The 13290-nt window shown below is 30.4% G+C and overlaps 1 protein-coding gene across 1 annotated transcript; it reads left to right on the top strand.

Annotated features, from left to right (window-relative positions):
• Positions 1-8151: 8151 nt before the first annotated feature.
• Positions 8152-13290, top strand: LOC133782733 (axial regulator YABBY 5). The gene is made up of 7 exons (XM_062222103.1): positions 8152-8668; positions 9894-10022; positions 11018-11159; positions 11324-11372; positions 11515-11590; positions 11740-11808; positions 12826-13290. Exons 1-7 carry the CDS (start codon positions 8591-8593, stop codon positions 12874-12876), a joined length of 594 nt encoding a protein of 197 aa, XP_062078087.1. The 5' UTR covers positions 8152-8590; the 3' UTR covers positions 12877-13290.

Below are 13290 nucleotides of genomic sequence, written 5' to 3'. Positions count from 1 at the left end.
TTAATTAAACCATGAATTAACTAAAATGCGGAATGGTAATTAATTGTTTATACAGATAGCAGATCTGTCGGAACAGAATCCGAACTTGTCACGACAGAACTGAACACAATAAATAGACAGTGCAAAAATTAAAGAACACAATGAATTTTTACAAGGTTCAGAAACCCTTTCGGATAACCTACTCCTTGGGGCCACGCCCAGAGAATAAACCAATTAGTAAAGAAACAAAGTGTACAAAAGCATTGACTTAAACAATGTAAGACTCCCTCTTAAACTATTGCCGCAATCTTGTTGTACTCTTCTCTACGAATCTGGTTTGATGAAACGCTGATTCTCTTGAACTCCCTTCAAAGAATAGCGAGTGCACACTTCCTCCCGAAGTGAGACTTAGATAGAATCCTCTCCCGAAGATCCTTATGAACACGTTCACAATAGACACTATCTGTTTATAATGGACTAGATAGATATCCACAAGTACACTCAGCACTCTCACAAAGATTAAGGTGAACAAACTTAATCTCTACAAATAAACACACTCTTCAAAATAACGTAATGTTTACAAATATTCAAAATGGAAGAGGTGAAAATTCCAAAGGCCTTGGCAAGGTATTTATAGGCAGGGAAATCGTCCAAGACCATGATTTTATGGTATCTTTGAAATCAATTTGCGAATTCCTTTGATTTAGGAAATCAGCCAGCCAGATGCATTCTGTGTCGACAGAAAAGGAAACTGATGAGTCAGCAACGAATCAATCTCATTTGGCAAAACGAACATGGTCATTTCTTTTGACCATGTTCATTTTCGACATCAACTTAATTCCAGAATAGACATAATCCCACATAATCCCTGAAAATAATCTTAAGATATTTGCACAATATATTTTTACCAAAAATTGATTATTTGAGATAAATAAGGCAACAAATATATTCACACTTAAAGATATTTTCACATTGCAAAATCAGCTGAAAATATTGCTAATAAAACTGAAAATCAATATGGAGATATGCTACTAATTTTTCTTTAAACAATTAAAATATTTTGTCTAAATTAAAGTTTAGCCAAAAAAAGATTTTAAATATTATTAATATTTTTTTATAAAATAATGATAAATTAAAATAATAATCTTTAATGGTAAATTAATAAATTTATAATTAAATATTTGTTTATTTAATTAATTTTATAATATATTCATAAAATTTGATAATATATGTAGATAAAATAGGTAATTAAGTTAACTTTACTCTTAAAATTAAGTTAAAATTAAAATAATGATTTTAAAATAATAAAATCTTATTGTTATTTTTAAAAAAATAAAAAGTGAAAATTATAATAAGAATTTGATAATTATTAAAGAACATAATAATAATTATAATTAAATATTTATTTATATAATGAAACTTTATAATACATTACTAACAATAATATATGTTCATAAAATTTGATAATATATATTCATAAAATTTAATAATTTATTCATAAGATTTCATAATTTACTTAAAAAAATTATTACTTTGGTGATAAAAAAAAATTATTAGCAAATTAAGGTAGTTTTTTATGATTATCACATTGTGATAATTTATTTTCAACTTGAATCAGTTATGACAATTGACAAGAGCTGGATAACTAATAGACGGCATAACTCTGATGAGTTTTAGAATGGTCTTCAAGCATTTATATAAATGGTCGTGACGAAAGACGTACCACTCAAAATAATGGAGTTTCGGTGCCATGGACCGATAATTTCACTTTCTATTGCCAACTTGAGGAGATTGTAGAGTTATGTTATTCCCATGGTTAGTTGGTAGTATTGTTTCAATGCAAATGGTTCAACATCGATGTAAGCAAGGGTTGAAATGTGACTGAGAATAACATCACTAGTATCATGATTAATTCTGAATGGAACAAGAATGAGCATTTTATTCTCGCCAGTCAAGCAAAACAAGTTTTCTACTTTGAAGATCCTTCAAGAAACAAAAATTGGAGGGTAGTAGAAGAAGTCAATCATCGAAAAATCTGGGATCATCAAAGTATCGATGATGATAACGAGGTCGATGTCGTGCATGATAGTACTTACTCAAATTTTGTACTCACTGTAGAATTAGGAGAGTTGGAGGTTATGCCTTTGGATCGATCTGGTCACACTAGCATAATTGGGGAAACATCTCAATCTGTTTTGGATGTGGATGATGATTTCATCAATGACGATGATGATGAAGAAATTAATGAAGACAGAGACTGGCATTGAGCGAGAGTTTCAGGATCGCTAAGGATAGAAAAGGTCGAAAGAAAAAATAATTTTATGAACATGGAGGGTATGATGATATCGAGACAGCCAGAAAGAATCCACCAGAGGACATGGACAATGAGAGTTGGAAGAAGTTGATTGACATTTTCACCACTCCACAGTTCATGGCACGCTCAAAGGAAAATGCTGCCAATAGAGCAAAACAAAAGTGTCCAAGTCTCCATGGATCGACCTCTTATGCTTCTGTTCGATTAAAAAAGGTAAATAAAATATATAGATACTTTGAAATATTTTTCAGTTATCTTAATAATAATTTCAATATTTAACTGATAGTTTGTTACATTTTGTTTTCTAAAGATGATCTTCAGACTAAGGAAATGCCCAACATTATGGATACTTTCCATGACATGCACAATCATCCGACACGTGGATGGGTGAACACGAATGCTAGTGACACATATGTAAGTAATTTTCTAAGTTTTGTATATATGTTTATTATTTAATTATATTGTGTATTAATTATCTTGTTTCTAAATTGCAGGATGCCTAGCAGCAAGAAGTCCAAACACAATCCCAATCTCAATCCCAATCCCAATCTAAATCTTGTGCAGGAAGTGCCTAGGTCGATGAGACACAAGTCTTGTCAAAGTGCTTCAGCAATATCTCTGTTGTGGCCATGACGTTGACCAAGTACCTTTGAGACGACTTGTGTCTCATCGACAGAGACACTTCCTGCTGAAGATTCAGATTGGGATTGGGATTCTGTCTAGACTTTTTGCTCCAAGGCATCCTGCAATTTAGAAACGAGATAGTTAATACATAATCTAATTAAATAATAAACATATATACAAAACTTAGAAAGCTACTTACATATGCATCCTTAGGATTCGTGTTCACCCGTCCATGTGTCGGATGATTGTGCATGTCATAGAGCGTATCAATAATGTTGGGCAGTTCCTTAGTCTAAAGATTCATCTTTAAAAAACAAAATTTCAATTAAATATTATAATTATTATTAAGATAACTGAAAATATTTCAAATGATCTATATATTTTAATTTACCTTCTTAAATCGAGCAGAAGCATAAGAGGCAGATCCATGGAGACTTGGATACTTCTATTTTGCTCTGTTGGCAGTATTTTTCATTGAGCGTGCCATGAACTGTGGACTGGTGAAAAGGTCAACCAACTTCTGCCAACTCTCGTTGTCCATGTCCTCCGGTGGATTCTTTCTGGCTGTCTCGATATCATCATACCATCCAAGTTCATCAACGTATTTTTTCTTGCCACCTTTTCTATCATTGTAGCGATCCTGAAACTCTCGTTCAATGTCACTCTTTATCGTCTCTAATTTCGTCATCATCATCATCCTTGATGAAATCATCATCCACATCCAGAATAGATCGAGACGTTTCCCCAATTATGCTGGTGTGACCAGGCCAATCCAAAGGCATAATTTCCAACTCTCCTAATTCAACATCAACCTCGTTATCATCATCGATACTCGGATGATCCCAGATTTTTTGATGATTGACTTCTTCTACTACCCTCCAATTTTTGTTTCTTGAAGGATCTTCCAAGTATAACACTAGTTTTGCTTGAGTGGCAAGAATAAACTGCTCGTTCTTGTACCATTCAAAATTAATCATGATACTAGTGATGTTATTCTCAGTTACATTTAAACCCTTGCTTACATCGGTGTTGAACCATTTGCATCGAAACAATACTACCGAGTAACTAAGGGAATAACACAACTCTATAATCTCCTCAAGTTGGCCATAGAAAGTAAAATCACCAGTCCCTGGCACCGAAACTCCATTATTTTGAGTGGTATATCTTTCGTCACGACCATTTGTATAAATGCTTGAAGACCATTCCAAATATCATCAGAGTTACATCGTCTATTAGTTATCCAACTCTTGTCAATCGTCGTAACTGATGCAAGTTGAAAATAAATTATCACAAAAGTTTCATTATATAAACTAATATTTAATTATTATTATTATTATTTTCTTTAATAATTATCAAATTCTTATTATAATTTTCACTTTTTATTTAATAAAATAACAATAAAGTTTTATTATTTTAATTTTAAGAGTAAAGTTAACTTAATTACCTATTTTATCTACATATATTATCAAATTTTATAAATATACTATAAAATTAATTAAATAAAGAGATATTTAATTATAAATTTATTAATTTACTATTAAAGATTATTATTTTAATTTCTACATATTTTATAAAAAATATTAATAAAGTTTTATAATTGTAAAAATTATTATTTTAATTTACACTTTATAATTTTTTAATTAATTTTTATTAACTGCTTTAAAATTTATTAATTAAAAAATTTAATCACACAACTTTAAAACTATTTTTTAATGTTTAGTTTTTCTAAATCTACAAAAATTTCGGCAGCATAACGGCTGTAATCTAACCTATCCCAAAATTTAAAATCTGCATAAAAACTAAAAAATGAGTCCCAGAGCATACATAAAATTGAATAAAATCATTTAATTTCTCATATCAACAACAGAAACATATTATAAATAAATAATACAAAATCTTAACATGGATTTATCAATAAATTCATCAACATTTCTTTATAAACTATAATCTTAAATAACATTAAAAATCTAACATGAATTTATTTAACCTAACATACAATTAAAAAAATTATATCATCTGACCTAACATTTTTTTATAACGTACATTCATCATTTTCTTAAAACACAAATAAATAAATATATAAATATACAATTTTTATCTTAAAAAAACACAAATATAATCAAATTAACAAACAAATATACTTCTAATAATCATTTAAGTCTTTAAAATAAATCTAAAAATATTAACACTATTTAAAATAACTAATCACACACCTATAAAATATCAATTAAACATACATCAATACATTCATCAATCACCAAAACATAAAAAAAAAAAAAAAAATACCAATTAAAAACAATACCCAATGGACGATCTCTACAATATGAGCAATACCCAAACGGATTCTTATGTTATCTGAAAAAAGAAAAGAAAAAAACGAACATAAATAACTCAAAATCTCATTTGTACCAAAAACTAAATAACCACAAATGTTAATAAAAAATCCTTTTTAGAAGCACCATAGGGAGGAGGATGGCCAAGAACAACAGTGGGGCAACGAAGAGGTCCCAAAACGGGGTTGGGACACCGTGGGGCGGTGGAGGGTGACGGACGGAGCTCTCTCTCTCGCTCTCTGTAATTTTTAAGAGAGGGAAAAATGGGGAAGAAGACGACACCTGGGATGTTATATCAATGGTCTCTTTAGTGACGACATGTCGTCGCCGAGGTTGAGCGCATTATTTCACTCAAACGGTGAGACACTATAGTGACGACATGATAAGGGAATAGTACACGAATCATTTCGTTTACTACGCGTCTAGTCTATAACGACGACATGTTGTCACTATAGCCAGTGAAATTTTTACTGAAATTTTTGGCGGTCCACTTTCCCTCCGTTTTTTTTTGGGACCTCATGTCGTTGCTATACACTAAAATTTAACTACTCACTGGATTAAAGGGGTCTCTATAGCGATGACTAACAACCAACTTTTGGCAATCAAGTTCCCTTCGTACCCTATAGCGATGATATTTCCCTCTCTTTTTTCGACGAGGACTCTACGGCAACGAGTCGTCGCCATAGAGTCAGTTCCCACCTCTTGTTCCCTCCCAATTCCTGGTACCCTACAGCGACGCGGCACCAAGAATTTTGAGGGCCTGGCCGTGTGTTGTTGACAGTCCTACAGCGACGACATGTCATCGCTATAGCTTATTCATTTTAATATATTAAAAAAATGAATTTTTCATGGATTTCGACTACATACAACGACGACTCTAAGTCTTCGCAATAGATGTCGTCGTTGTAGAGTTTTTTTCTTGTAATGCAAATTGTACCCCTTTTATTAAAACTAGTTATTTTTTTTTTTAAGAAATCCTATTTTTTTTCTTAAAAATAATAATTATATCCTTAAAAATAAAATAAAAACATTTTAAAAGATTAAGAAATTAAACAATACTAAAAGTTTTTAATTAATTAAAGAAATTTTCAAATACTCAAAATTAAAAATCTAATTAATAACAAATAATTTTTTTATTTTTTCTTTTCTTTTACAATATAAAATAAATATACCTTAAACTAAAAATTAAAAAATAAATCATAAAACAAAGTTTTTTCTCTTTCATCCTCCTCCTTTTAAATTAAAAGTTTTTTTTATTTAAGTCGTTTGTCATTCGTCATCCTCTTTAATTAAAGGTTTTTTCTTTGTTTTAGTATTTATTTTGAATTTTCATTCTAAAATAGATTTATTTTATATTGTAAAAGAAAAGAAAAAAATAAAAGTAAGGAAATTATTTGTTATTAATTACAATTTTAATTTATTATGGATTTAAATATTATTTTTAGAAAAAAAATTTAATAAAAAAGGTATTATTTGGTAGCGGTCAAAGTTCGGGGGGGGGGGGGGGAATTGCTAATTATTCTACACGTGGTCGTGCCACATCAATAGACAAAATATCACATCATCAATTCGTTAACCACCTAGGACGAAATCTAACAGAAGTCTCATATTTCAGTAACATGCATAGTTCGGTGGGAATTTTTAACATCACGAATCATTCGGAGGCACGATCATATAATGATTATAGTTCGGGACAAAAATACTATTTATTATATAATATATTATTATTTCTACAATTCTAGCTGCCCTATTAAAAAATACCCTAAATATCACCCTGATATTCCAAACATATAGTAATATAATTACTTCTTAGAGAATAGAGTAATGATACTGCATATTTTCAAAGAGTAATTATAATAACAAACTAATCATTTATTGTTTAATTAATTAAGTATACATGATTAATCACTAATCAAAACGTATACATTTAACTTCACACAAATCAAGAGAAAGTTAAATTACAAGACAATGTTATTTTTCCTTTGAAAAGAATATCTCATCTGGTGACATTAATTAATAGCCCTCTTTGTATGTGTACAAGTTCGTACAAGTGCACACTAGCACACATACAGATACACATGTACATAATACACTCACATGCATACACAAACATGTATATACACACATAATACTAACCAACATTAATTATACACATAATTAACAAAACACTACACTGGTATATATATTAGAAGAAGAAAAAAAGTACGTACACACTAGCATAGACTTAGATGAAAGTACATCACACAAGAAATAAATATTTATACACCGCCAGCCTTTTGCCAATATATCTTAATCAATCTATGTACACGTTTTCCTACAAATGTAAGTACAATATATCCCTAGCTAGGTAACACTACATATATATTATATAAAATACATAAAATATATGTACGTATATACAACATATACATAATTACAAAACAAATATATATTATATATATTTGATTAAAAAGAGAAAAATAAAAAAAATTCGCCCCCCTCGTCCGCTGTAGTACTAGATGTTGTAGCAGAGAAGAGAGTGGTCACACTCAATACATAATAAATGGTTATAAGCATTTTGATCAGGTGGACAGAATTAGTAATAGAGCCAAAAGCCTATGTCTATCTCCTCTTTATCTTCAAAACCCTAACCCTAATACTCCTCAAAACTCAATAGCTCTTAAGCTGAACCACCATTTTTGTGCCAAAAACCCGGTTTTCCATAAAACCCACTTTCTATTTTTCTTTTTTTTTATTTTCTTTTTATTTTTTGTTTTCATTTCTGTCTTTGTTAATTCCTTTAATGGCCCCAGATAGCATTTGCCTGCCTGCCGTGGGCACTAGTACTGAACCCACCTTTAAAAAAAACATTTTATATATATTTGCTTGTTACCCTTATTAGCTATTATAACCTCACCTTACCTTACCCTTATTATAACTCTTTCTTATTAACTCCAACTCCTCTTTGGAATCTCTCTCTTCTCTCTCTCTCTCTCTCTCCCAAATTTCTCTATATATATAGGGCCAAAATATTACCAAGTTTTAGTACTACTGTTGGGATTCATATATAGCTAGGCTGTCTTCAAAGCAAGTAGTAGAGGAAAAAGAGAGAATAAAAAGCTAGCTTTTGCTTTCTACTCATCTCTATATTGCAATTTGAAAGAAGAGAGAGTTTTCTATTTTATTTATATATATATATAATTTTCTTTCTTTTCAATAATTTCCTTGCTTTTATCTTTCTTCTTCTTTGGTTTTGGTGGTATATATAAAGGAGAGAATTAGTCTGTGCTTACTTGATTGCTTCTGCTGAGAAATTGAAAAAGAGAGAAAAGGAAGAGAAAAATCATACAAAACAAAAAACATGTCGAGCTGCAGCGTTGATGTTGCGCCTGAGCAACTCTGCTACATCCCCTGCAACTTTTGCAATATCGTTCTCGCGGTATCACTCATATATATACATATATACTCATATATTTACATAGAAATATATATATCGATATACAAGCCTCTCTCTTTCTCTATCTATCTCTCTTTTTGGGGTTAATGGGAGATCTACTTTTCAGCTCTTATCAATATATGTACTCATTTCTATTTTCTTTTGTTTTCATGATATTACAAGATCGAGAGAGATCAAATTACCACATATATAAATAGTTTTAGATCCTGAAAAAGCTAGTAGTGTGCCCTTGTTCTATATGATAATGATGGTGATCAGTTTTTGTTCCTGTGTTGTTATTTTTAGTACTCATATATGAAATTTATAAATCCCAAAATGAAGTTTTTTTTTTATTAATGAATATATTTATTTTTCTTTTCTTCATTCTCGGATTGTGGTTATTTCTTTGTTTTTTGAGGATCAGTCAGGTCTCAATCGTTGGACGACTTTTCTTTTTCTTCTTCTTTTGCAGTCAATATATGAAAAGAAAGAAAGAAAGTCGTAATATAACCTGAAGAAGTGCTTGAGAGAGTTGAGACCCAACCAGAAGAGAGATTGATAACTAGCTATTATTAATTTAAAATTTACCATATTATTGTAGTTATTTTGTGTGTATGTATATATATATATACTACTATTTTATTTTTAGTTTTATTTTGGTAAAAATGGGACGTCAAATAAGCTGAGAGAAGGATTGAAGCCAATAACATGATGAAGACAAGACCTTCAGCCCCTTTGATTTCCTCACTCTGTGACTTACCTTTCCTTTTACATAGAACAGTGCACTAACCTGGCTGCTTTTGCAGCTCATCATAATCAAATTAAACCCCCCCCCCCCCCCCCCTTTCTCTCTCTCTCTCTCTCCTCCTAATTGGCTTAACATAATTTTCATCACAATAATTCTCCACCACCGCAAGATCATCAACCCCATTACAACATATATCTTATTCTCTCATATTTCAGACCTAAATAATCTGAATCTTACCATGAGATAACAAATAATCCCACATATTTTTTTCTTCTTAATTTCTCATTTTCCGCCTCTTGCGCGCACCATGAAATTTAAGTTCTGTATGTATGTAATACATCTCTGTTCTTTTTTTAATTCTTTTCTTGGGGGGTTTGCCTTTAATTAATATTTAGAATATAATTTGTATGACATATGATATAATTATGTAGGAATGATTGGATATGGTTTAATTAAATGGTGGTGTGTGTGTGTGTGCAGGTGAGTGTTCCATGCAGCAGCCTGTTCGACATAGTGACCGTCCGATGCGGGCACTGCACCAATCTATGGTCCGTGAATATGGCCGCTGCGTTTCAGTCACTGTCCTGGCAACAAGACCATCATGTCCAGGTATATATATATACATATTTTGCCTTTTTCAAACTGTTTCAGCTTATAGATAGGGCGCTCTCTCTCTATATATATATATATACATATGTGTGTATAGAAATAGAAGCCCCTATATGAGATCTAGTGCTGCTTCTCTGCTGGTTGACTCGTATATAATAAGCTTTTTTTTTATTATTATTTCGAGTGTCTCAAAGCACAGTTTCTCGGCTCTGATCAAGTATGCTTGGTTTTTTAGACCTAAGTACTACTATTACTGAAAACCCTACCTATAGCAGCCGCCATTACCCAAAACCTATGAATATCTTAATATAACAATTCTTTTTTCTTTTTCTTTAAGCTTTTATTTTTGTTCTACTTTTTGTTAGTAGCTAGATCAGCTGATGATCAGGGTTCAGAACCTGTATAGTGTTCTCTATCTAGATCTCCTCGTTCTCCAATGAACGGCTAACTTATTAACCAGCTATATACCTAGCATTATATATTCATTTCTCTCTCTCTCTCTCTCTCTCTCTCTCTCTCTCTGTTTGGTTTTGTAGGAATATATTAGGGTTTTTTTTTAGGTTTAATGATTTCTTTTCAAGATGTTTGTCCTACGTATACTGTTTCAAACGCAAAAAAACTATTTCTTTTCTGGCCTTAGATTCTAAAAGGCCTTCTTTTAACGAACTGTCAATCTGTGTTTTGCTAGTTTCTTTTCTGATTTCATACTATTCTAACTACTTAAGCCTTAAGTCATTTCAACTCTGATTTTTCTTTTGTCCTCTTTCTCTTTCTTTTTCTCTCTCTCTCTATATATAAATATATATATAAGAAGCTATTGTCGACAACTCAAACCTAGCTATTTTGGAGTTTTTGTTGATAAAAAACTACTCGTACAGTACAAATCTAGCAACTTATAAGCAAATGAAAATGAAATAATAAACTAATTGATGCGTTTTTGTTATGAAAATCTTAATCATGTTATTTTAATTATTATAAATCAAATAAAATTTCAGGCACAAAATTACAACTACAATAATGGTGCTCCAGATTATCGGATTGACTCGGGGTCTTCATCCAGATGCAACATTAACACTAGGCTTGCTATGAGGGCTCCCACTACTACTAACATCACTGAAGAGAGGGTTGTCAATCGACGTTAGTATATATACACACAATATTATATATTCATCATCAGTACTAATTATATATTATATTCCCTTTTTTGAATAAATTTATATAATCACATATATTATACATATAATATATATTAAATTATTTCTCTGATTTATTTTTCTTGAGCTGTTATTTTCTTTTCTCAGCTCCCGAGAAGAGGCAGCGAGTCCCGTCTGCATATAACCAGTTTATAAAGTAATAATCAAAACTGTCATAACTCTTTTGATCATCTCTTTCCTATCTTTTTGCAGATAAAGCATGCAATATATAAATTTATATATTTTAATGCAGCGTTATATATGATAGTTATTAACCAGTTTTTATTTTATTTTTTTAGGGAGGAGATTCAAAGAATCAAGGCTAATAATCCAGATATCAGCCATAGGGAAGCTTTTAGCACTGCTGCTAAAAATGTATGCAAAAAATATTAAGTTCAATAATGTTTGAACTTATTAAGAATACTTGCAATTTCGCTTATAATCATGTTATTATTATTATTATTATTATTATTATTATTATTATTATATATATCATTGATATTTTTTTTCTTCTCTTACTCTAGTGGGCACATTTTCCCCATATCCATTTTGGACTGATGTTGAAGACCAACAATCAGACTAAGCTGGACAATGTAAGTAGAACTAAACATTATTATATATATATATGTGTATGTATGTATGTATGTATAGCAAACCCAATTAAATTTAACGAAGAATGATTTGCTCTTCCGTTGTGTATTTGTAGATTGTGGGAGAAAAATATTTAGTAATATACGCATTAGCATGCTAAGAATGTATTTTATGACATTTTTAGGATCAAGTAATAACTGCTTCTTTGCTTAGTCTTTCATCTATCTTTATCATACTATATGCACACATGCATGTTTTTCATGCATGTCATATAATATATACATATAATAATCGAAATTAATAAAGGATTGATCGATCAGCTGGTGATACTTAATAATACCATGCTTTCCTAAAACATGTGACCTTTCCTTAGGCAGTTTTATAGTACGTACAAGTATATAGATTACGAGATGTATATGACAATATATATAGATAAACATACATACACAAACACAAAAAAGTTTATTCCTATATATATACATATATATTAATTGCATTGATATGATCAAAAGTTAAGTATATACATTGATTATACATAGAAATATTCTAGATTATATATAGGACTAGTCCTCTAGTAATAAATGGCATATTAACTTTTTAATAATCACTTATATATATATATATAGATCGACCTTATTTATTCCAATACAAACACATAATATATAGAGTAACTAATTCATATTCACATAATTAATAATACTAGCTAGGACGAAATAGAAAATATTAATCCGGTGACTCCTTATAATTTTGTCTCTTAATTTTTTGTAGCATATGTAAGTTCTCACTCCATTTGGTGCATTAACTAATAATGAACCTCTCTACCTTTAACTATTCAGAGATCGATGATACATAGTTATATATTATTTACATAGAATTCGAGAGAAATCAACATTGATCGATCACAACATTTTATATTATTTTACTTGTATATATAAACAACAATTAATTAGCGTAGTTTTGAAGATGTATATATATATATATCATATACTTATAGAATATATTTATGGAAAATTTGGCAGGGATCTGAGAAGCATCTTATGCCATCAAGGGCTGCGCTCCTAAATAAATGAAGCTATATATTAGCTAGCTAGCTAGGAGTGCATGGTCGATGGTGGTGACCTCACATCAGTATAATAGCTGGAGTGTTGAGTAAAATCCAAGTTCTTTGAGTGCGCGTGATGAATTGCCTTATTAATTATATATAATCGCGGTTTCTATATATGTGTTTGTTTGTTGTAAGGAGAAATATATATAATTAAGAACTATAATCTATAATGTACGTGTTTCTGCTATAGTTTACTTAGCAGGATTATATATGTTTATCTCCATGACTCGAAATATTTAAAGCTTTATCTAATTTTCTCTAGTCGTCTTCCTCAGTGGTGCATGCTATATATATATATATATATATAGCATAGTTCCACACTGAAGATAATGACAGTGTAATAAATTCTGTGTTTGTTAATTATTTGTTCATTGGATCA

Source organism: Humulus lupulus, chromosome 6, assembly GCF_963169125.1.
Source record: "Humulus lupulus chromosome 6, drHumLupu1.1, whole genome shotgun sequence".
NCBI lineage: Eukaryota > Viridiplantae > Streptophyta > Magnoliopsida > Rosales > Cannabaceae > Humulus > Humulus lupulus.
This window is presented reverse-complemented; position numbering and strand designations above follow the sequence as displayed.

Excerpts from the sequence above, each read along its gene's own strand:
- LOC133782733 (XM_062222103.1), top strand. The coding sequence starts at position 8,591 with ATGTCGAGCTGCAGCGTTGATGTTGCGCCTGAGCAACTCTGCTACATC. Across the intron at positions 11,160-11,323 it reads AGAGAGGGTTGTCAATCGAC|CTCCCGAGAAGAGGCAGCGA; the intron begins GTTAGTATATAT and ends TTCTTTTCTCAG. Across the intron at positions 11,809-12,825 it reads ATCAGACTAAGCTGGACAAT|GGATCTGAGAAGCATCTTAT; the intron begins GTAAGTAGAACT and ends AAAATTTGGCAG.